Below are 24416 nucleotides of genomic sequence, written 5' to 3' on the forward strand. Positions count from 1 at the left end.
AAGGTGATTTCCCAAGTCAGTGGCATCCTGTTCAACAATGAGATGGACGACTTCAGCTCTCCCAACATCACCAACCAGTTCGGGGTGTCCCCTTCGCCGGCCAATTTCATTGAGCCAGGTGCAGGGTGGGGAGTCCGGGCCAGGTGATTTGTGTCGGGAGGGAGCTGGCTTCCCGAGCAGGCAGCTGACCGGCTTCTCTGTCCCCTCCCTGGCCCACAGGGAAGCAGCCACTCTCGTCCATGTGTCCGTCGATCATTGTGGGCAAGGACGGCAAGGTCCAGATGGTGGTGGGAGCCTCTGGCGGCACGCAGATCACCACAGCTACTGCGCTGGTATGTGCCGTCCCCTTCCCCCACCCCGTCCCCGAGCCAAGCTGGCCCCTCACCACCTCCTCCCACTCCCAGACCATCATCCATAACCTCTGGTTTGGCTACGATGTGGAGCGGGCTGTGGAGGAACCCCGGCTGCACAATCAGCTGCTGCCTAATGTCACAACCCTGGAGAAAGACGTTGACGAGGTGAGCCGGCCGCTGGGGGAACCGAGTCACAGCGAGGGACCCGAGGGTTTCCCGGGCTGCAGGCCTGTATGTTCCGAGTCATCACGGAGTGGACAACGGCTGTCATCCTCTCCCTGGGTGCCGTGGTCCTAAGTCTGCTGCCGGGTCATCCTGAGCCCTCGTGCAGGGAGGGCCAAGCCACCTGCTCCAGGGGGCCTCCCGGGCCGGCTGCCCCAGCCTGCCCTTCCCGGTCCCTTGGTGCGAAAGGGCACCGTTGGGCTCATTGAGGTTTGTGACCACACCGGATGGTTTAGGCCATCTCGGGGCCCCCTGAGCCGCTGTTGTCTCACCCCTAGGCAGTGGCTGCAGGCTTGAAGACCCGGCACCACGAAACCGAGGTCACCCCCACCTTCATCGCTGTGGTCCAGGCTATCGTTCGAACAGCCAGCGGCTGGGCAGCGGCCTCGGACTCCAGGAAAGGCGGGGAGCCGGCCGGCTACTGAGTGCCCACTCCGGATAAACCAAGACTGGCCAGCAACCCAGGGACAAGATACCAGGCGCTAGAGTGGGGCTCCGGGGACGGGCTCTCGCGATGCGTGGCAGAGCAGCATAATAAATGGGGCCACCGTGCCACACTCTGGGCAGCCTACAGGCCAGGTTCTCTCCTCCCTGGCCGTCAGTGTCCTGTATGTGAAACAGCCGTCTGACTGGGAGAGAATGGAGGGGCGATCGGAGGTCTTCACATCCAGATATTGGAGCAAGCCTTAGCTTTTTCAGTATGGGGACAGCCTGGTGGGTTAGTGAAGGCACAGGTCCATGCCCAGCGCTGTGCCTTCCTCACCCGGGCCAAGACCAGGCAAATACACTTCCTAGTATCAGCCACAAGGGGGAGCCCCGGCCTTGACAGAGGACAGCCGGCCGCTGATAGCAAGCCGGGTACTTCCTCAGACCCTGGAGCGTGGGTCTCACCCAGCCCAGGACAGGAGGAGGTGAAACTGAGGGCTGGGCAGGAGGCTGAAAGAAAACATCTTTTTTAGAGCCATGCCTGGTTTCACTTTCCAAGCGCAGGCCCAGAGTCAAGCCTAAGCATGTGATCAGCTCCAGGATGCCTGCAGGGAACAGTGAGCTGGAAGAGATCCACAGTTCCCAAGGGGAAGGCAGCTGGGCAGCCATGGGTCCGGGAGGCAGTAGCCAGGCAGAGCACCCTGAACCTGGGCCGACCCTTCCAGACCTGTCCCGGGGCCGTTTAATTCACAGCGCACACGCAGTATACGCAGGGTGTAACCCCAGTGGGGAGGAGCTTCTGGAGGAGGGCCGAGGAGGCAGGGGTCGCAGCACAACAGCCAAATTTCAGCCCTGACCTGTGAGCGCCAGTAGGGGGACCCTGAGGTAGGGAAGGGGCTGGAGAAGGCTGGAAAACGGTGCTTCAAAGGTGCACCAGGGCAAATGGAGTTTTGTGCTGCAGGGTGCCTAGCCCTGAGGACTCTGTCTCTGGGTCCCCAGGAAAGCAATGAAGGCCGGGTGGGGTGGCAGCCCCTCCTCAATCCTCATACTGCTGTGACGGGAGTGGCTCGATTTGCAGGGAAGAAGACTGAGGCCTGAGGGGTGGGCTCAAGATTACACAATGGGGAGGAAAGTGGGGCTGCCTGTGAGGCTCCCTAGACCCCCCCAAGCTGGCTGATGAGTGGGGGGGGCGCTCACGCGCCTGTGTGTGTGCGCGCGAGCATAGGGCTACCTCACCGGCGGGAAGACTCACTCCCTTTTTCCCATCATCCTCACTTTCGCAAGGATATTCAGGGCCCCTCCCAGTCGGGCCTCCCCAGTGAGCGAGTCTCCGGCCAGGCCCAGGACCCCAATCCTCTCCCTCGGCCCTTCACACGGTCTGTCTCTACACCCTGGCCTCAGCCTGACCAGGATGGCTGGTGAGAGGAGAGAGAGAAGATGTCCTAGCCCTTGACCCTGCTGTCCTGTTTGTCCCCCTGCCCTGGCCTCCGAGTTCTGAGGGCTTCGGTGGGTTGGTGGCCCGGCCCCCACTCAGGAATGCACTATGGCTTGTGGTTGAGCAATTTGGGGCAGCGTGGGCATTGGCAGCGTGGGCATTGGCTGGGGACTGGGGACTGGAAGAGTCGCCTGCAGCCCCTCCCTCCTGGAGACAGCGTGGGAACTGGCCAATGGGGAGCGACCTCTCCGGGACAGGCCGAGGGGCTCTGCACACACAGGCCTGGCAGGCCGTGCAGCCTGTGAGACAGCAATCCCTCTCTGGGCTGCATTCCCCAGCTATACCAGGAGATGGGCTCTGTGTGTGGAGACCCAGGACTGGTGGGGCTCAGGTAGAAAGGACACGGGGAGGAGGTATGGGCTGGAGGGATCTGTGCAGGCCCCGCGTCCTGCACCCATGTTAAACTGGATTGAGGGAGACCCTCAGTGGGTCCTCACTCCCCCTGCCGCCTGCCAGTGAGACGCCCTGGGGCCTGGGGGAAGACCCGAGCTGATGTCCCCAGGAAGGAGACTGTTGTCAGCACAGGACCCAGGCAAGGCGGCCTTACTCCCCAGAGCTCCAGACTACATTTTTGGTCAGGAGACCCCAGGGATGGGTGGTCCAGTGGCACAGGTGCCAAGGGTTGGACATGTGGCTGGTCTGCGTCCCAGCCGTATATGGGTGACACTGTGGGCCCCGGGCCAGGCTACGGCTAAGAGGTCCTGAGTGACGCGCTTTGGTCCCCTTTGTCTCTTCAGGCCCAGGTGGGACCAGCAGAGAGGGCAGGGCTGGGGGTGGAGCTCCCCTCGGCTGGGAGGCTGGCATCCGAGCCTGTCCAGGCTGGGAGCTGGGAGTCCAGCACCGCAGGCACTGAATCCTCAAGTATTACTAGAATGAGCTGACCCTGAGCACAGTTGGCTCGGCAGGAGCAGCTGTGGGACCAACTGGCAGTGAGTGAGTTAACTGCAGCAGCAGCAGCTGTCTCTCTGCAAGGAAACCCCCACCCCCTCAGATGCAGCCCAGCTGCCTGGCGTCCCACCAGGATCAAGCACAGGGGCTGAAACTGGAAGTTCAGGCCTGTGGCTGCATCTGCCTCTGTGGTGAGCACTGGAGGAGGGAAGCAGCCCTTCGCTGCCGTCTGTCTGTCCATCCGTCCATAACCCCATCTGCCTGGTTGGCTGCTCACTGTTCATCTTTAAACTCATCTTTCCACCTATCTGTAAGTCCATCTCTGTCCAAATGTCTGTCTGACTATCCTGTTTGTCCAGCTGTCTGACCTGAATGTCAGTCCATCTGTGCGTCTTCTCACCCCTCCATCTGCCTGTCCGTCTGTCCCTCTGTCCGTCTACCAGCCTGTCTGCCCACCTGCCTCCATCCTCCCCCTGGGCCACTGAGCCATGGCCGGGGGCCACAGGTCCACAGTCAGCCTGGTCCTGCTGGTGCTGGGGCTGACGCTGGCAGTCACTGTGCTGGCGGTGGTCCTCTCTAGCCACCACAGCCCCTGCAGCCCCCCGGCCTTTGCCCACGCTGCTGTAGCTGCTGACTCCAAGGTCTGCTCAGACATTGGACGGTAAGTAAGAGATTGGTGGGAGCTGGGAGGCTCGTGGCCGCTGGCTCCTCCTGGAGACGTTGTGACTGGTGGTGAGAGAGGAGGGCACCCTGTGTACATGAGCCCGGCTCATGGGGTAGGACCCAGGCCTGGGTACAAGGAGGCAGCCTCAAGACCTCTGCGCAGAATAGGTGTCAGGAGCCCACAGGCCACCGGCAGTGCCGGCAGAGGCAGTGTTCCTGGCTCCGGCGCTCAGGAGGTCCGTCTGCACCATACAGATCAGATATGGAGACCCTAAAAGGGCCCTGCTTGTCCCTGGTCTGGCCCAACCTGATCCCAGCGGCAGGCACTAAGCCAAGGCTGGGCTAGGTCTCCGAGTGTGGGGACTCTTCCCAAGGCGTGGGCTTCTGTGGGTACTGGCCTGCCAGATGCACCTGACGCTGGCCAGTTTCCCCTTGGGCCGGGGCTGCAGTGCCAAGTCTTTCAGACCGAGGAAACCCCCACCAGCCTGTGCCACATTCCCCACATCAGGGCCAGGTCTGGAAGGACGGAGAGACTGACGTTTGGCAGGCTGGGATGGGGGGGAGGGGCCGCGGCTGGCGTTTCCCAACCTTTTTCCAGGAAACCCAGCTCAAGGGAAGTCTCTGCCCAGCCACACCACCACCAGGGAGGGACGTGGCAGGGAGCCCGTGCTGGCCCCCTGCCTCCCACTGGACCCCCACGCTTGAACAAGCACCCGCTTTCCCGCCAAGGCGTTTGATTCCCAGATCTTGCTCACTGGCCCTGATGAGGACCCAAAGTGCTTTGTAAACCCAAAGTCTGTTCTGGTGCCAAGGCGGGGTGTGTCTGGGTCCTGGCCCAGGCCTTGGCTGTGCAGGGTAGGGTCCTGCCCCTTTTCTTTCTTTTTTCTTTCTGTCTTTGTGTTTTGAGACGGGTCTCACTATGTGGTCCGGGCTGGCCCTGAACTTACTACACAGTCTAGGTTGCCCACGAACTCTTCTAGAGATTGGGGCAGGCTGGAGCCACAGCCTTTGATACCAAAGCCTTACTATCAAGTGTAAGCCTCTTAAACGCTGGGATTACAGGCGAGCACCAGCGCCCTGGCAGATCCCCCTTCTTCCTGGTATATGCTTTCTTCTGTGCACGCACGCATCCAGCTTTTCATTCATCCTCCCTCCCGGCATCCATCTGTCCACCCCGCCCTGCTCCAGCTGCTCGTCCCAGGCCCTAGTCCCTCCGGACAGGTCCCCCGGGCTCTCCTCGGGCTTGCTGCCCCCTCCCTTACGTCTCCTTTCAGGGTGGCAGTGGCTGAGCACGGTGGCTCAAGGACAAGTTAGAAGGCAGCCTCTTTGCCGCCCTCCCCGGGTGCTCCCAAGGGATGCGAGGGAGTGAGCTGTCTGCCACCCCCCAATATCGTGCACTCCCAACCCCGACGTTGCCAGGACGCAAATGAGGCCAGAGGACCACAAGCCCCAGAGACGATCAGGTGGGCACGCAGCTCTCGGGCACAGAGGGCTGCTACCACCCTCTCTGAGCAGGTCCGGGCCTGCTGTGTCTCCCGGGCTCTCTCTGGGGGTCTCTGCTCTGAGCCTGCTCCCTCTGTCCGAACTCTGTTGGGCTCGCCTTTTGTGAAAAGAGCAGCTGTGGTTTTTCCCCCGTGTTTGGTCAAACAACTCTCTGCTCCCTGTTCTCGTTCTGAGAAGCCAGGGGTGGGAGGGAGCTTCGCTACTGCTCCAGCTACTACTACGGAGCGGAGTGGAGCAGGGGTCGGTGACCCCCGCAGGGATGGGGCTGTGGGGCAGCTCAGAGAGATGCCTGCTGCGGGGTCGTCCTGGCCAGGATCTTTTCCTGCGGGGCCCCTGGCCACCCATCCAGGTTGTCGATGGACAACCGCATCCCATATTCCTCCCTCTTTTCTGTCTCCTCTCCTTCCACATTTGCTCCGAGCCCCTGGCTCTATGTGAGGAGCCGGGAGCACGGTGACCCTGAGGCCCCTGGCCCTCTACTCTGTCCTCTCCCGGCACGATGTCCTCATGTGTTAGACCTGTGTGCAAACCGCGTGTCCCGAGGCTCTGAGCAGCCATTTGTCTTCTAAGGAAACTTCCTAAGCTTGAGGGTTACGAATGTCTTTGAGGTTTTACGGCTTCTGTTTGCAGTGGCTTCTCAAAAATTCCTGCCCTCAGTTGGGTGTGGTGGCACAAGCTTGTGATCCCAGAATTTGGAGAGGCTGAGGCAAGAGGATCACGCGTTTGAACCCAGCCTGAGCAACTTGTGACTTAGTGAGACCCTGCCTCCAAATAAAAAAGCGCTGGGGATGTTGTACAGTGTGAACACCCTGAGTTTAATCCCCAATGCGGAGAAAGAAAAGGTGGAGGGGGGAGAAAGAAGGAAGGAAGAAAAGAAAGAAAGAAAGAAAGAATCCATTTGACTTAGGAAGAAATTAGGCCTGAGCAGGAAAAAGAACCTGCCCAGGCTCAGAGGACAGGCTGGGACTGTCATACTTTACCGTGCCGCTGCCACTCCTGCAGGGGTGGAAACTCTCAGGGCTGTGGGAGGGCTGGGGTTTTCCTGGGCCCCTCATTCCTCTCCTTGAACCCCAATCCCTGCCTAGCCTACCAGCTGGGCCCGTAAGGCCAGAGCTTCACCAAGTCAAGTGACCGGTTCCAGAGAACACTGGCAGGACTCTGATGAGCAAACTTCTGGGAAATTGGAGTCTGGCTATGGGATGGAGTTGTTGGGCCCCCCAAGGGGTAGATTTTTGTTCCTTTGTTAGTTGGTTTTTGAGACAGTCTTGCTAAGCATTCTAAAATGGCCTTGAGAGCAGGGATTTAGCTCAGAGGTTCCACCGCTTGCCTTGAAAGTACAAGGACCCGAGTTCAATCCCTGTACCAAAAAATAAATAAAAAGATAAAATGTCCTTGAACTTACTTTGTAGCCCAGGCTGGCCTCAAACTCAGTGATCCTCCTGCCTCAGCCTCCTGAGTGCTGAGATTACAGGCGTGCAGGACCACACCACCTAAGGGCTGGGTTTTGTTTGTTTTTGGTTTTTTAAAGACAGGATTTCACTCAGTAGTTCAGGCTGGCCATGAACTCCCTTTGTAGCCCAGTCTGGCCTCTGACCTGCGGTGATCCTCCTGCCTCAGCCTCCCAACTGCTGAAACTGCAAGCATGCACTACCACACCCAGCTAAGGGCTGCGTTGTCAGCTGCTCCATCCCCAGCAGGTGTCTGGCTCTTGCCCTTGGTACAGAAGAAAGCCGGGACCCTGGACAAACTGCTGCAGCTCACAATCCTCGGGGTCCTCACAGGAGACCACGGTTCTGTTTAATGACATTTATGGTGGCTTGGCTGGATCATGTTGACATCTAGGACCTGAGGGGGATTAGGGTGTGACCTCTTCCTCCAGGACCATGGCCTTTGATCTACTGTTTCCTCCCCTCCAGCCTCTGCATGGGCCTATGACCCTTGTGGCTCTCTGTACTCTGGGCAGGCTCACCAGGAAATTACCACCCTCCCTCCCTCCTGGGGCTGAGGCGGAAATGGCCACCAAGCCTGCCCAAGGACTCTGCACGCGCGTGCAGATGGGTGGTGATACACCCGTCTGACTGGGTGTGCGGCATGGCGATGGTGGCGGCCTCCTTCTCCTTGGCGATAGAAACATGCGGTTCGCCTGCTGGCTGGAACTGCCCACATCTTATGGCTGAGGAACCGAAGTTCAGGTTACTGGGTGACATGCCCAGGGTCCTGCAACTGGCATATAGGAACGCCAGCCCCGGGCCGTGAGCCCAGGAGTGTATTCTGAGGTTGTGAATGCATGGGGTGTGTGTGTCTTTCTCCATCTGCAGTGTCCGTATCCAGGATGTGAGGTGCACCTGTGTCTGCCAGACTTGGCCCAGGGATACACTGGGCACCAAGATGGCACAGCCCCGCCTTCATGGTAGGGGAAGTGACAATAAATCCATGACTGGCGCTGGGGTTGGACGTGATCATTGGTCAGTGTGCGTTCATTTTTAGGGCTTTTTCATCCTTTTAGTTTTAATTTTATTTTATTTCTTGCCAGGTATGGTAAATCCCAGCACTCAGGAGGCTGAAGCAGGAGGATTGCTACCAAGTTCAGGACCAGCCTGAACTACTACCTGCTTCAAAAAACCAAAACAAAAAATATTTTTAAATTTCTTTTTTCTGGTCTGTGTGTGTGTGTGTGTGTGTGTGTGTGACTAGACATTGAACACAGGGCCTCACACAGCTAGGCAAGCACCCTACCGCTGAGCTACATCCTCAGCCCAAGTTTGGCTTCTGGTATAGTTTCTGGTGTCTAGAAAGCCTTATTTTCTCATTCCAAAGGATATATTATGTATCATACATAATTATAGTATCAGATATATAAGACAGAGTAACCCTACCTCTCCCTTTTATGGATATTCTCTGCTGGCCCCTCTTTTGCTGAGTGTCAGTTTGGTTGTATTGTGGTGCCTAAGGATTTGGTCAACTACAGATTCTCACCACGCATGGCGGCACACACCGATAACCCCGCACTTCGGTAGGCTGAGGCAGGAGGATCACACATTCAAATTAGCTTGGGCAACTCAGTGATTTAGTAAGAGGCTGTCTCAAAATAAAAAAAAATGTAAAGTGTTGAAGATACATACTGCTCAATGCAAAAGACTTGGGTTCAATTCCCACTACTGCAAGAAAAAAAATAAAATAAAAAGGATCCTCTTCAATTTATGATGGGATTACATCCCAATAAACCCATCATTGTTGAAAACAGATTTCAAAAATGCATTTACTCCATCTGAGCTGCCAACCCCCTTGGTTGAGCAGCGCAGTGCACTTTGGAGCATAGATGGATTTCGGATCCTGGATTGGGGGGTGGTCCAGCAACGTGAGAGAGGACGATCAACTGCGTGTCACCAGGCCTGGGAAATCAACACGCGAAATACAGTTTCTAGTGAACACGTTATCACTCTTACACCATCATCAATGTTCGAAATTGTAAATTGAGCTAGGTGTGGTGGTGCGTGGCTGTAATCCCAGCCCTCGAGAGGCTGAGGCAGGAGGATCACTGTGAGTTCGAGACCAGCCTGGGCTACACAGTGAGTTTCAGGTCAGTGTCAACTACACAGTGAGACCCTGTCTAAAAAAAAAAAAAAAAAAAAAAAAAAAAAAAAAGACTGTAACAGAAATGCTCCTGAGCTGGATGTGGAGGCACCTATTATAGTGCCACCTATTTCAGAGGCTGAGGCAAGGGGGTCACTGTAGCCCAGGAGCTGCTCGCCAGAGAAATATAGTGATACTCTGTTTTTGTTTGTTTGTTTTTGGTACCACGGATCGAACTTGGGTCCTTCTGCTTGCAAGGCAGGCGGTGGAACCACTGAGCTAAATCCTCGGCCCAGTGATGCTCTGTTTCTAAAACATGTGGCCAGGCAAGGTGATACACACCTGTAATCCACTTTGAGGCCAGCTGGGGCAATTTAGCAAGAACCTGCCTCAAAATAAAGAAACAATACATCAAAAATAAATAAAAGACTAGGGAGGTAGCTCAGTGGCAGAGCTGTAGGTGCACTGCCTTAGGTTCAATCTCCAATGCTGCAAATAATATGAAAATATTACAGGAAGTTCTGCCTGAGTTTCTCGCCCGCCCTCTTGAGATTTTGAACTCAAGACTACAACATCCGCTCTTGGCTCCCTGGAGGAACTGCACCTGCTCCCTGCAGATTTCAGTCTTGCCAGACCTCGCAGTGCACAAGCCAGTTCCTTGAGACGAACGCCCCTCTGCCTGTGCATGTCCTATTGATTTGATCTACAGACCTCTTACTGACCCTGTTTCCTCCTGTGAGGAAATTTCTAGAGCCGAGTTAGGGACGTCTTCTTCCTCCTGTGATGCGCACTCTCCTTCACTCTATATTACTTCACTGCCTGAAGTTTGTATCATTTGAAATGAGTGACATCCTCATTATTATTTTGCATTGTTGAGATTGAACTCACGGTCTTGTATCTGGTATGTACTAGGAAAGCATTGTATCACAGAGCAACACCCACAGCCCTGAAATTACGATGAACATACAGCTTTCATGGTTAGCATTTACATGATATATTTTTAATCATTGTACTTTCCACCTTTCTGTACCACTTATATAAAAGGCATTTGTTTTAATCTATTATTTAAATTTTCATCCAGGGCTGGGGATTTAGCTCAGTGGTTCTGCCGCCTGCCTTGCAAGTGCAAGGACCCGAGTTCCATCCCCGGTACCAAAAAGAAATAAATAAGTTTTCACCCATTATCATCTTCTACATAATGCCATTAATGATTCATTTAGGTTTATAACAGTACTCAGATGGCTGAGGCAGGAGGATCACCGTGCGTTCAAGGCCAGCCTAAAATAAACACCTAGCCGGAATGTTTTGTTTGTTTGTTTGTTTTGTAGCGGGGATCGAACTCGGGTCCTTGTGCTTGCGAGGCAGGCACCGGAACCAGTGAGCTAAATCCCTAGCCCCCAGGATCTTTTATTTTAAATCTCACAAGATATTATCACTTTCTGTGTCACTAAAATTTTTTTTGTTTTGTTTTTGAGGCAGCGTCTTGCTGTGTAGTTCAGGCTGGCCATGAGTTCACAATGTAGTCCAGGCTGGCCTCACACTCAAAGCGATCCTCCTACCTCAGCCTCTCAAACCCTGGGATTACAGGTGTGTGCCAACACGCCCGGCTGAGGAAAGTATTTTAGAAACTAAAATCTGGACGCTCAGAGTCCTTGTGCCCTGTGGGATACCAATGACTTCCAGTTTGCTTCCATGCAGAGCCAGAAAAGACCAAAACAAGACTGCGACTCCATCCCAGTAGCTCCAGTCCAAACCTACCATGGCAGGCTCCCTTCCCTATCTTTTCCCATCTCATACCACCCCCCATGGTGACAGAAGTTCCCAACAACGTCAGTATATTTATTTTCTTGCTTTGTTCCAAAATACTTTTGAAACTGCTTCAACAACAATATTACTCATTGGGACTGGCAGCCCCTGCCCTGGTGTGTGGATGAGAGCAATCATCATCCCTGAATCAGCCCGCTGGGACCTGCAGCAAAGTCTAACCTTCACCGGTCAGCACACCATCCATACGACAGAAGCACAATCTCCCTCCGAAGTCAAGGTGAATCAAGTTTCAAAGCGATGCTGAAAAAGCCATTAGCTCAGAACAGCACAGTGTGCCCCAGCCAAGGGAGCTATCTGCCTTTCCCCTGTGGCACAGATAAGAAGTTCCCCATCTAACTCCCTGTAATCAACCATTGTTTTGCAAGTCTGTCTGGCTCTTTTACCAGCCATGCCAAAGTTGCCTGGAGCAGGTTGTAAAATCCCCATCTGTTCTTATTCTTTCACTCTTTCCAAACTCCATCCCACCCAGCAGCTGGTACAACCGTTATCTACTATCTGCTGGGGAAAGACCAACCCACTGATGAGTATCTCACATCCACCATCCAATAACTTCTCCAAAGCCCCACCTACGAGCACAGGAGGCTTGGTGTGTGTGGGGTGGGGGCATCTGGATATAAACCATATCAAATATCCTTCCTTGGAATGTGCTCAGGGACAGGGAGATTCCCAGCAAACAGGGAAGAGGAAGCACTCTTCCAATTCCTAGATGTAACCATACTTGTACTCCGACGTTCTCACCCCTTTGTCTTTCAGTAACTGCCCCGTGTCAGAGCCAAGTCTCCCCAGAGGCACCTGGAGAGGCCTTTGCACCGTAGTCCATCGTGCATGAATTAATTCCCCAAGAAAGAACAGGACTTGGAGCCAATCATCAGCATCAGAGCAGGAGAGCTGGAGCCGGGGCTCCAGAGCTCCAGAGCTGCTTGTCTTTGTTCCTTCAGCAAAACCAGCTACAGTGCTCCTTTGTTCACAGTCATTACAGTAGTTACGATCAGTTTACTGAGACATGATGAGATAGGACACCAGCGGTGTGACCTCAGCCACACTGCACACGCGTGGTCAAGTAGGTTAAATCACTTATGTAACTGGCCAGTTATGCGCATGCTCCTGAGGGTGCTCAGGGGCACTTACCTTTCCTGGGTTTTGAGTCTGATCAGAAGTGGTACCCCACACCCAGGGCCCCAGAAAACATGGAGGGCTCCATCGATCGGTGGACCTTCGGTCCCAGTAAGTGAGATTATTTGGAGCTGGGCCTAATTCTGGCTGGGGGTTATGCCTGTAATAAGGACCCATCCCCGAGAGCAGGGAGTTCACAGCACCCCTTCGCCAGCCCTGTCAGCTCCTCCCTGATGTTTAGCCATCTCTCCAGGACTGGCAATCGAAATTTTTATTTTTTGTGATTTTTTTTTTTTTTTTTTTTTTTTTTTTTTTTTTTTTTTTTTTTTTTTTTTTTGAGACAGGGACTTGCTAGGTAGCACAGAATGGCCTTGAGCTCACTATGCAGCCCAAACTGGCCTGTGCTGGGATTACAGGTGTGCACCACCACGCCTTTATTTTTTATTTTGAGACAGGGTCTCCATAAGTCACTAAGCCGCACAGGCCGGGTTTGAATTTGTGATCCGTCTGCCTCAGCATTCCAGCGTCTTGGGATCAGTGTGCCAGCAGCTTAGTTCAGAGTCGGCATTTTATGCCATAAGCCTGGATGAGCTCATCCACAGATGAGGAGGGACTGAGCCCAGGGCCCCCAACACCAGAGGGTCAGGAAGATGGGAGCAAAACCTGACAGGGGTAAGAACAGAAGGGGGTTCTTAGGGAGGGGGCATTGGAGAGAGCTGGGTGCTGCTGGGTTAGCAGGTCAGCTCATTCCATTTAGCAACGAGATGAGACCTTCGTCTCTCAAGGGAATCTGTCCCTCCCTCCCTCCTTGCCCCAGCTTGTCATCTGACTTTATGGATGATGCTTTATTCTTTTAAAAAATAAGTAATGATGCCAGAATGTAGCAATCTTGTTTCTTTCATGCTTCTGGCTTCCCGCCCTTTTCCCACACCAAAATTATGTATTCCGCATGGCAGCCGTGTGAAGCCGGCCACATTTTGGCCTGGAGTTGGGGGCCCATGGCTCGGGAGCTGGGGAGGGCTGGAGTCCAGGACAGACTGGGGAGGCCACAGGGAATGGAGCAGAGGGAAGATATGGAGTCATAATTCCACAGGATGGGACAGGAAATCCAAGTCTGTCGCCTCTTTGGGTCTTGATTTCCTCATTGTTTACTAGGGTTGAATGGAGTCCCTGACCTGAGATAGTCAAGTACTGGCCGTCCTGGTCTTATGGCCCCTGGCACAGAGTCTCCCAGGGGCCGTCCAAGCCGGGTCTGCCTGCGAATGAGCTAGGACCCCCAGAGCCATCGTGACAGCACAAGTTGTTTGCGAACGGAGAGGTGCTCGGTAAATGGCCAAGTGTAAGCGGCGTCTTCTAGAATGCAATGGACCGGCGAACGTCTTGATTTGAGGGGTAGCCCAGTGCATTTTCTAACCTAACCTCAGTTCTGCGGCAGCTGACGGGCCACCGATCTGTTCCTGAGTTGAGTGCCAGATGAGCGAGCCCTGACGGGCACGAGAGCCAGGCCACTGACTCTGCCATGTCCCCTAGAGACACCCTCCAGCAGCAGGGCTCACCTGTGGATGCCACCATTGCAGCCCTGGTCTGCACCAGCGTTATGAACCCTCAGAGCATGGGCCTGGGTGGAGGTGTCATCTTCACCATCTACAATGCTACGACAGGTGGGCTTCCACGTGGACACCCTCGCTCCCCACCACGGAAGACAGACTTGTCCACAACCACTGGAAACCTGTTCCCGGGTGCCCTCCCACCGCCCTCCCTGTGCGCTCAGGCCTCCCTACCCTGCCCCTCACCTCTGCTATACTCTAGCGGCACATCCCGACCCAAGTGTTAGCACAGAGAGGGGAGGACTCAGCTGAGACGGGCTGGGCCATCTGAGGGACCACGACCACTCACTCACCCTACCCCAACTGCAGGGAAGGTGGAGATCATCAATGCCCGGGAGACTGTGCCAGCCAGCTATGCCTGGGGCCTGCTGGACCAGTGTGAACGTGCCCTACCCCTGGGTACAGGTGAGGCCTTAGCAGGGGTGCCCACCTCCAACCCGCTGGGCCCCTGGGGCTGACCGAAACACCCTAGGAAGACAGACAAGCTGTGACACGTTGGCATGGGGACAGCAGCTAGGGTATGAGGAGCTTGTGTGGGGCCTGTGATCTTCTGGGGTTGGGGGTTGTCTTCCTGGGGGCAGGGCTCTCTGAGTAGGAAAGAGTACCCAAGGGGAAGGCCAGGCTGGGCCAAGTCCTGAGGGGCTGGTAGGAAATGGCCACTGAGTCAGTCTGTGTGGGCCCAGAGGAGCCTAGCTACGGGCTTGGTACAGAAGGCAGTGGAGTACCACAGAGGTCTTTGTGGAGAGTAGTGTGGTCAGGGGTGGGTTCCAAAGGCTCGCTCTGGCTGCCACGTCTGGGTGAACCAACTGTGAGAGAAGAAGAGAGCTCTGGGCAGGCCTGGAAGCCCAAGGGCTGAGGACAGGGGCCTGCCGTGCAGGGGCCCAGTGGATCGGGGTGCCCGGGGAGCTCGGAGGCTATGCTGAGGCCCACCGCCGCCATGGCCGCCTGCCCTGGGCGCAGCTGTTCCAGCCCACCATCGCCCTGCTCCGAGGGGACTTCCGCATGCCCTCCATCCTCAGCCAGTTCCTCAACAGCAGGTTGCTGCGGCCTTTCTTGTACAACTCAACTCTAAGGTGAGATCACAAGGCGGCCTCGGGCTCAAGGTCAGATCCCATCGGACTCAGCCACTGAGTTGGAGGGTTGACCCTAAGGGGGCCCCAGGGGCCTTAAGACCAGAATGGCCAGCACTTTTCTCAGGTCAGAACCTGGCTTGGAGAAGCTTAGGCCCAAATAGGAGATGCAAGGGTGTAGATCTGGGCTCTGCCACTCCCCTCAGCCCTGGCAGCCTTCTTGCTCTCTTTGGAGCGATAGGAGGGCTTTGGTGGCCTTCCCTGCCAGATCTCTGACAGGAGCTCCCATGGGTGTGGGCAGGACAGTCCCCGGGCAAATACGGACCCACAGGGAAAGGTACCCTCTCTGGGTTGGCGCTGTGACTGGGGTGGGTGGGATCAGCCCCACTGCTCCTAGAGAATCGATCCCCCTGTTACTCACCTAGGACTTCAGGACCCCAGGCCAGGACTCTCCCCATAGGATCTCACTCGAGCCTCTAGAAAGAGTGTGGCTGCCCTCTAATCCCCGGCCCAACCCTGAGTCTGCCCTCTCCACCCCCCAGGCAGCTTTTCTTCAATGGAACTGAACCCCTAAAGCCTCAGGACCCCTTCCCATGGCCTGTGTTAGCCACCACCCTGGAGACCGTGGCCACAGAGGGTGCGAAGGCCTTTTACACGGGGAGGCTGGGCCAGATGCTGGTGGATGACATTGCCAAAGAAGGTCAGCCACACTGGCTTTTCCATGCCTGGTCCTGACCAGAGAAGGGGCAAGCCCTGGGAAGGTCTGGAAGTTGTGGGTGGCAGGTTGGAAGTGGGCCTTCTCCCAGGCTCCGTTCCCAGGGCTCCTACTGCCAGCCACAGGGGCATCTGTGGGAAGGGGTCGTAGCCTGTCACAGCAGCTCTGGACGGCTGAGCTGACCACCGTCCCAGTCCTCTCTCCTACTTTCCTCTGGTCTCTGTCCATCCATCCCATGCCACTGCGCGCACGTGCGCACACACACACACACACACACTCACACACACTTCCAGGTCTGCACAGATGGGGACAAGGGGGATTCCCACTGTGGCAAATGTTTCTTCACCTCAGTTTGCCTATATGTACATGAGACCCTCCCTGTCTCACCCCAGGGAGCCAGCTGACCCTGCAGGACCTGGCTGCCTTCCAGCCTGAGGTGGTGGATGCCCTGGAGATGCCCCTGGGAAACTACACTCTGTACTCACCACCACCACCTGCGGGGGGCGCCATTCTCGGCTTCATCCTTAATGTACTGAGAGGTAAAACCTTCGCCAATCCCCTGCTCTGCTAGGAACTTGAGCTCTCAGCCCAGCCACGGCTTTGGGCCGTGTATAAGCCAACTTTTCATCATTACAATGAAATACCTGACTGAAAAAACAGGTGGCTGAGGGTACAGGCTAATGGTAGAGCTTTTCCCAAGCATGCATCATGCCTTGGGTTTGATCTTCAGCACTGCTAAATAAAAAAATAAAGAGGAAGAAAAAAAGAGAAAGAGAGAGGCAAAGGAGAGAAAGAGAAAGGAACGGGAAAGAAAGGAGAAAAGAAAAAGAAAGAAGGAAAGAAAGAGGGAGAGTGGTTTATTTAATTCAGTGCTGGAGGTTCAAGAGCAGGACACCTAGCCGGGTGTGGTGGTGCACGCCTGTGATCCCAGCACTTGGAGACTGAGGCAGGAGGATCACTGCATGTTCAAGGCCAGCCTGGGCTACATAGTGAGTTTGAGGCCAATCTGATCTACACAGTGAGATCCTGTCTCAAAAGAAAAAAAAAAAAGCTGGGCACTTGCCCTGGCTCAGTTCTGATGTGGGCCCCATTGCGGGTGGCTTGGCATCATGTACTGGGACAAACAGTTCTATCTCAAGCCAGGAAGTAGAAAGATCTGGGTGAGGCTAGGGCTGCTGCTTTCATAACCCTCTCGTGAGAACTACCCAGAGGCGGCACGCGGACCACTTTCCAAGGTTACGGCCCTGGTGACCGCACCACTTCACATTAGGTTCCACTCTTAAAGGTTCTAAAACCTCCTCTTTTTCATGTGCAGATCCCCTCCCGTGAGCATTCTCATCATGTATGCCTAAAATGTGCCAATACATGTTTTGCTATAAAGTAAAATAAAGCTTCCTCTTCCCGCCACCTTGGGTCTGAGCCTCCAGTCGCAATGGACCCCTGGGGCACAACCAAGCTGTACCCCAACTATGGCAGGCAGCCCCTGCCTCTTCGTGCCCGGCCTCCTGATCCACATACTGGAAGAGCAGATGCTTGACCCCCAAAAGAAGCCTGTAGGTGGTGGCCAGGATGGTGGGTATTAGAGCCGGCGCTTTGGATTGGCCTCTGCTTAAGGTTTTTCGGAAGGGCCTGGCGGCCTTCTCCCTAGTAGGTGAGCCAGCCGCACGGCACAAGAAGAGCAGGTAGGCTCTGCAGGTAGTGAGCTGCCCTTCAGAGGCCCGCATTCAGGCCCGAGACACAACCCATCTTGTCACAGCCTGCCTGCCGTGTGTTCACGCCTGCAGTGTCCGGGTCTGAGGGTGTCTGTGCCTAGCTCTGTCAGTGTCCTGGAGCTGCTGTGACAAAGTGCTGCCTTAAAACAACAGGAATTTATCGCCTCACATTGTAGAGGCCGGAAATCCCACATCAAGTTGCCCACAGGGCCACTTTCCCTCTGGGGACTCTAGAGAAGAATCTGTTGCTCTCCTCTTCCTGACTCTGGTGGCTGCAGTATTCCTTGGCCTTGTCTGTACAGCTCCAGTCTCTACCTCTGTGGCTATACTGAAGGTGTTAGCCCATGATTAATGGGCTCGTTGCTTTGGGGCCTGTGGCAAGGCAGCAGCTCATGGTCGGACCACACAGTAAACCAAGCTTCTCCCCTCAGAGCGGCTGGGAAGGGGGACGGGGAGGGGGAGGGAGAGAGACAAACCAAATTAAATTTTTCCTAAGAGAGAAGGAGAAGAGAGTAAGAGAACAGCATCCCAGTGCCTTTCAATGGCACACCCCAGCGACCTAAAACCTCCCTCAAAGCCCACCTCTTAAAGGTTCCACAACCTCTGCATAGCAAGCTGAGGACCAAGTTATTAACACATGGGCCTTTGGGGGCAATTCCAGATTCGACTATAGCATTGCTCTTCCTCTACCCAGACTTTGGTGGCCATTCTTTTTTTTGGTTTTTGTCTTTTGTTTTTTTTGGTTTTTTTTGGTAACGGGGATCAGACTCAGGTCCTTGCATTTGCAAGGCAGGCAGCCGAACCACTGAGCTAAATCCCAGGTTGGTGGCCATTCTTAAATAAAACAGGTATTGCTTGAACACAAGTACCTTAATGCTAACAGTTGAATCAATAATGAAGATGGCTAATCGGTGACTCATGGGTGGGTACTATATACAGCATGGATACATTGGTTAAAGGGATGCTTCACATCCCCAGGAGGTAGAGCAGAATGGCATGAGATTTCATCTGCTACTTAGAATGACATGAAACTTATGAATTGTTTATTTCTGTAATTTTCCACTTAATTTTCAGGCCATGGGGTCTCAGGTAACTGAAACGGTGGGAGATGAAACTATTGATAAGACGATACTATTTTATTGGCTTCTCTCCTTTCTGTGTTTTTCTTGTATGGATACATGTGATCAGAGGCAGAGCTCATCTGCGTAACCCAGGATAATCTCCTCTCAAATTCTTTTATTAAAAAAAAAAAAGCCAGGCCAGGGATTTAGCTCAGCGGTTCAGTGGCCTGCCTTGCAAGAGCAAGGACCCGAGTTCAATCCCCAGTACCAAAAAAAAAAAAGCCTTTCCTTAGCATATTTTAACATATAGGGTAATATTCACTCTAACTCTAGTTAAGGCAATATACATAGGTTCTGGGAATGAGGACATGAATGAGTATTTGGGGGACCAACATTCAATGCACTGTACAGAGGGACCCCCACCTGTGTCCCACCCTCTCCCCAGGGTTCAACTTCTCAGCAGAGTCGGTGGCCCAGCTCGAAGGGAGAGTGAGCATGTACCATCACCTTGTGGAGACTCTCAAGTTTGCTGGGGGACAGAGATGGCGGCTGTGGGACCCTCGAAGCCGCCCAGAGGTCCAGGTGAAGTTGCCTGGGGCTGCTGGGATTCCTCTTTCTTGCCGCAGGACTTGGCATGAAGGGAGGGCCAGACTGAGGGGGGCGGGTAGAGAAGGAGGTAGCAGTGGACCGGGGTGGGAAGGGCTCAGTGACCCTGGGCACTAGAAGAGACCCTGGGGTGGCAGGTCTGGCAGGCAGGATCTGGGCGTAGCCTGGGCTTCCGGAGGTCCCTCTGGCTCCTGGTACAGGAGAGACATGAGAGGGTCCTCCAAGGGTGCTAAACTGAGCCCCTCCCCTGCTCCGTGGACCCCACCTGGCCCCCTCACTGACCCTGCACCCGCCTGCTCACCCCAGAACGCTTCCCAGGAATTGCTGGGGGAAGCTCTGGCCCAGCACATCCGCCAGCAGATCGATGACCGCGGTGACCACCAGCGCAGCCACTACAACCTGGCCGGGGCCTGGGGCCACAGGATGGGTACTTCCCACGTGTCTGTGCTGGGAGAGGACGGCAGTGCTGTGGCTGCCACCAGCACCATCAACACACCGTGCGTGGGGCCGGGAGCAGGCCCTTCCCCCTTGCTCCTCGACCTGAACCCTGTCCACCCCCAGCGTGGTCAACACTGCCTGCCTCCCTCTGTCCCCAGGGAGGCAGCGCCTTGCTTTTGCTCTGTCCGTCCTGCTATCTGTACACACGGGACAGTCACACCTGGCACGTCTCTGGCTGAGAAAGATGTTCCTGGGGTCCCCTCCGAGCCAGGACCTTTGTGGGATGGGCCTTACTCAGAAGAATGTCTCAACAGGAGCACCAGGGGACATTTCAGGAGCCCAAGCTTAGGCTCCATCTCCCCTGTCTGCAGCTTTGGAGCAATGGTGTACTCACCTCGGACGGGCATCCTCCTCAACAATGAGCTGCTGGACTTGTGCTGGAGACGCGGCTCAGGCTCCAGCTACAGGCCCCCGCCAGGTGAGAGGCTTCCGGGGAGAATCTGTGAGCATCTCCCGGGGAGAGGAGAAAAGGGCAGCTGTGTGCTGACCCCTGGGTGGGTCACCCCCTTCCCTGAGCCGCTGTTCGGTCAGCAGTGAAGGAAGACAGGGCGGGTGTTGTTCCCGGAGGGCATGGGTGACGCCTGTTGGGTCCCCAGTTGTAGGTGAGCGGCCACCGTCATCCATGGTACCATCCATCTTGGTCAACAGAGCCCAGGGGTCGAAGGTGGTGATCGGCGGGGCTGGCGGGGAGCTCATCATCTCTGCTGTGGTCCAGGTACATCGCGGGTCCTGGCTAAAGCGGCGGCCGCACTCTGGGAAGCCCCTGGGGTGTGAGTAGGAGGGTTGGTGTGGCCTGGCTGGCGCCCTTCCCTCTCCGCGTCCTTTCTGTCTCTCAGGCCATCGTGAACAAGCTGTGGCTTGGCTTCGATCTGGCAGCAGCCATCACAGCCCCTATTCTGCACGTCAACAGCAGGGGTGGTGTGGAATACGAGGCCAACTTCAGCCAGGTGAGACAGCATTGGAGGCCCCCCCAACAATCCACGCTACTCAGAGGCCCCTGGGATGAACTCAGCTTGCACAGCTCAGCCAGGAGCGCTTCACATTTGGGGGCCGCAAGGAGTTGGTTTCCATGGCAGAGAGTGAGGCGCCGCCCAAGCTCCTCCAGGCTGAGGCCTGCATCCCCCTTGGTCCCTGGTCTGCTCGCGTCATTTTTTTTTTGGAAGCTAATTCTCCTGGCTGTGGCATCTCAGACTACCCCTCTTGGCAATTTTCTTCCTCCTGTGGTTTGTGTAAGACTTAAGTCTCAGTTTTACTCCTGGAGCGTGCACAGCCAAGAGGCTTCCACGATGCTGGGCTCAGAAGCTCAGCGAGGCTCCAGGAGCTTGTCGGACAGCGAGAGTCACCCAGGAAGGAACACACCAGGCAAGTTGGCAAACAGACCTTTATTAGTCTGGCCAGACGGCACTCCCCAAGCCAAGTAGCTCAGAGAGGCAGCTAGCTCAGAAACAGAGGCCATTTTATATAGGGCTAAGGGGGGCGGTTACACTTAAAACTTACAGGAAGAGGACAAAGGCAAAGAATCAGTTGATCTGAGCTAGTGGTCATCAAGCATATACTTGACCGTCACGTACTGATGATCAGCAGATCGATTATCCATTATTCCATTTACAACTTAGATTATAATGTTCAGAACATTCAACTACAGGCAAGCAAGGAGTGGCATGATTTGTGTTGGGTCTCTGTGTTCACTAGTTTCCATTTACTTTCCCAGCTACTTCCAAGCAGTTACCTAACAATTCACAATGAATCATTAGTTATCCTATAAGGGATGGGGGGAAGCGACAGTCTCTAGGTCGTTTGCTGGTCAACATGGAGTCGCTCTGGTTCAGTCAGGCTCTTACAGTTTGCAACTCATATTTGCGGATTTCTTTGTAAGGGATGCTATTTTTCCTGTGGGAGTCTTCAGAGTGCCTCCGTTCCAGTACACTGGGGCTTCCTGTAAACATCTCTTTTTGTTTTTCCATCAAGTCCTGTGGTGCAGGTCCAGGGGCTCATTCTCTTGGATACCCTCTCTCTCGGCTTCCTCGGAGCGTCTCAGGGCTGGTGCATGCTGTTTGTTAGAACCCATTTAACAGACTAGCAGCTGGGGTTGGGGACGTAGCCCATGGGGGAGCCTAGTGTTGACAAGGTCCCAGGTTCGATCCCCCCTGGTCTGAAGGCTGCCTTTCAGGGCCCTTGGAATCCTGAGAAACCACAGACTGGGGGACTTTAAACCAAGTGGATGTATACGGATAGTCTGGGACTCACAGTGGTTTGAGTAAAGAAAGGATTTTTCGACTTTCCAATGGTATGAAGTCCATACACATTCGGTATAAAATGTACTTTAATATACATCGGTAGTGAAGATTCACACAAATCCTATCTTTCACTTTCGATACAGTATTCAACAGATTACAGGAGATCCCCAACACTTCATGATAGAGCAGGTAGCTTGTGTTGGATGAAGACAAATGCATGGGTTCTGAGTACCTCTGAGGTGGGCTGGGCTAAGCTGAGATTAATTAAATATACTTTTGACTTCATGAGACAGCATTTTCATTTTACAACAGATTTATCAGGAAGGAGGCCCATGATACTGCGTGGACACCTTGGCGTTTGCATCGTGATGCGCAGGACCTCAGCCCGTTGGGCTCGAACTCTCAGACTCTGAGGTGTCCCCTTCCCCGTGTTGTACCTGCGGCACAGTGACCTCACGTGCTCTCTAGGGACACCAGATTCCAGGGAACTTGGATCTAGAAGATCCAGGATCTGAGGAGCAGCTTCTTAAGCCCTTCTTCCTTGACCCTTTACTGGAGGCCCAAGGCTGCAATCGTCACTTCCTGGGGACCCGGAAGACCTTTAATTCTGAGAATTTGGGAGATGACAGTCTCAGAACTGGGATTAATGGAATCCGATGGCACACGAAGGCCAAATCCTCAGCTCCCCTGGGGAGCCAGGAAATCAGCTATGCAGAGCCAAGGCTTTCCGTGGGAGAGACCTAAACTCTGTGTGGAGGCCTTGAATCTCTAAGGGGCTTTGCCGCTAAAGCAAAGTGACCTGAGGAAAGGAAGGTCACTGATCCTCAGCGGTCATGGATTTTGGCCACCAGACTCTTTGGAGCCTCTGAGGACCAAAAGTCCATCTTTGGCTTCAGTAGCAAGGGCCTCCGCCTTCAAGTCTAAGGATCTGGGGCATTTCAGAACCGAGAGTTCAGGGCACCAGGGACCTTGCCCTGCCAGTGGCTCAGATCCTGTGGTGTCACCTGACGTCCTCATAGCAAAGGACCCGGCAGGCTAAATTCTTGACTTTGTAGTCCAAAATGTGGAAATATGGGGCTGAAACTGCACAGGTCCCCATACTCTAGGACTTGGTCTCAACAGACTGATAGATATGCGAGTGTCATCACTGAGGCAAGTTACTTAGCATCTTAGAAGACAGCACTCAGTTAAGGGTCTACCTTGTCCTTTAACTGCTTCGAAGTCCACGGATTCACTGTCTTGGACCTGAGTCATTAGGGCCCCTTCCCTGAGCATCTCCCACTCTGAGGCCACTTGCGCTTTTAGTCTAAGGATCTAATTTCCTTGAATTCATGGGTTTTCAGAGGAAACAGGATGTGGAGCTTTGGGTCCTTCTAACCAAATCCTCTCTTCACAGGCCCTGCATTAGTCAGCTTTTTGTTGCTGGGGCAAAATGCCTGACGTGCAGCCTGAAAGAGAAAGGTTTATTTTAGCTCATGGTTTCGGTCCACGGTCAGCTGACTCTTCCATGACCGAGGGGAAAGCTGCTTCCCTCATGGCGTCCAGGAAGCAAAATGCAGAAGGAGGAGCCAGAGAGAAGCAGCGATCAGGAGGAGAGCACGCTCTTCAAACGCACACCCCCTATTCTGGCCGAATGGGCCCTGCCTCTTAGCAGCACCTTCAGCCATGAACTCACCAACAGATTAATCCACTGATGAGGTTAACCCTCCGGTGATCCGATCACCTTCCAGAAGCCCCACCTGTGAGCACGTGGCCCTCTTGGGGAGCGGGCAGTTCTCATCCAAACCGTAACAGGTCCAAAGTTGTGAGACATCACTGCCTGGGTAGTTTGATGACGACATCCCGTGGTGTCTAAGGGTCTCCAGCCTTCTCATCCGTGTGCCGAGACTGTAGGGCCTTATACGGTGCGGCAGTGCTCAAGTCACAGGATCTGGATACCTGGCACCCACTCTTGGTTCTCCTCAGGGTCTCTGGAGTCCCTGGGCACAGAGACCCCGAGGCAGAGAGAGAGAGAGAGAGAGCAGTTCTTGATGAATAGAGGGTATGGGATCCCAAATGCTTTTCTAGAAGGCTTTAAGAGACTCAAAATTGGGAGCCTCTCAGTCTAAGTCCTTAGAACTTATTTCCTCCATTGAAGGTCCCCAAAACTCCTTAGATCTGCACCCTGAAGTCTTCATTGAATGGGATCCAGGACCAAAGTGAACTTGCATCCCAAGGACCTTTTGTTCTAAGTGATGCCCCCGCCCCCGCCGTCCAGATCTCCACACTGCCCCCTAAGCCCTTCCGAGCTCTCTAGGCTGTTGAACTCGTGTCCCCAGGCTCCCCTTCCCCCTTCCCTCCTGATTTCCTGTCCAGACCTCTCCATCCTGGATGGAAGCCAACTCACCCCCTTCTGTGAATTTGTCCTCTCTCTCCAGGAGGTGCAGAAGGGGCTGCAAGACCGCGGCCAGAAACAAACCCGGCAGCAATTTTTCCTGAACGTGGTCCAGGCTGTGTCCCAGGAGGGACCTTGTGTGTACGCCGCATCTGACCTGAGGAAGAATGGGGTGGCTGCAGGCTACTGAGGTGACAGCTCGGCCCAGAACCAGTACCCAGACCTGCTCTACGTCCTGAGTCCTAGCTGGGTGATGGCACAGACTGCTCTAGCAGGATCTGGACTCCTGGCCGGGACGGAAGGAAGCCAAGTCCAGAGGGACAGGAGGATGACTGGAACAGCCTGGGCCGCAGCCCTGGCCCCTCCGCCACAGCGTCTTGTGGCCCTGCTCTGACTCCCTCCCCTGGCGTCCTGCCCACCTTCCCAATCTGTATCCATTAGACTAAGATTTTTTTTCTTTTTTTTTTTTTTTT

At 54.6% G+C, this 24416-nt stretch overlaps 2 protein-coding genes across 4 annotated transcripts in view; both read left to right on the forward strand.

Annotated features, from left to right (window-relative positions):
- Ggt1 (gamma-glutamyltransferase 1) overlaps positions 1 to 1196 on the forward strand; it is a 13446-nt gene extending 12250 nt beyond the window's left edge. The window contains 4 exon segments of the mRNA XM_010603909.1: positions 4 to 118; positions 220 to 332; positions 405 to 518; positions 854 to 1196. Coding sequence (XP_010602211.1) covers positions 4 to 118; positions 220 to 332; positions 405 to 518; positions 854 to 1000 — 489 coding nt within the window. The 3' untranslated portion in view covers positions 1001 to 1196.
- A 2067-nt stretch (positions 1197 to 3263) lies between these two features.
- On the forward strand, positions 3264 to 24410 carry Ggt5 (gamma-glutamyltransferase 5). 3 transcript variants are annotated; one of them, XM_010603912.2, is made up of 12 exons: positions 3264 to 4045; positions 13594 to 13724; positions 13980 to 14075; positions 14548 to 14743; positions 15283 to 15440; positions 15848 to 15994; positions 18674 to 18810; positions 19141 to 19331; positions 19644 to 19750; positions 19929 to 20047; positions 20169 to 20279; positions 23987 to 24410. In XM_010603912.2, the coding sequence occupies exons 1-12, from the start codon at positions 3873 to 3875 to the stop codon at positions 24131 to 24133; spliced, it is 1713 nt and encodes a 570-aa protein (XP_010602214.1). In that variant the 5' UTR covers positions 3264 to 3872; the 3' UTR covers positions 24134 to 24410. The 3 variants fall into 3 exon arrangements, with proteins under 3 accessions (XP_010602214.1, XP_010602215.1, XP_033618252.1); XM_010603913.2 differs by having other exon boundaries at positions 15283 to 15377; XM_033762361.1 differs by lacking the exon at positions 3264 to 4045 and adding an exon at positions 5363 to 5510.
- The last annotated feature ends 6 nt before the right edge of the window (positions 24411 to 24416 follow it).

Source organism: Fukomys damarensis, unplaced genomic scaffold (genome assembly GCF_012274545.1).
Source record: "Fukomys damarensis isolate Sample0158 unplaced genomic scaffold, DMR_v1.0_HiC HiC_scaffold_12, whole genome shotgun sequence".
NCBI classification, from domain to species: domain Eukaryota; kingdom Metazoa; phylum Chordata; class Mammalia; order Rodentia; family Bathyergidae; genus Fukomys; species Fukomys damarensis.

Excerpts from the sequence above, each read along its gene's own strand:
- Ggt5 (XM_010603912.2), top strand. The coding sequence starts at position 3,873 with ATGGCCGGGGGCCACAGGTCCACAGTCAGCCTGGTCCTGCTGGTGCTG. Across the intron at positions 14,744-15,282 it reads TTGTACAACTCAACTCTAAG|GCAGCTTTTCTTCAATGGAA; the intron begins GTGAGATCACAA and ends TCCACCCCCCAG. Across the intron at positions 18,811-19,140 it reads GAAGCCGCCCAGAGGTCCAG|AACGCTTCCCAGGAATTGCT; the intron begins GTGAAGTTGCCT and ends TGCTCACCCCAG.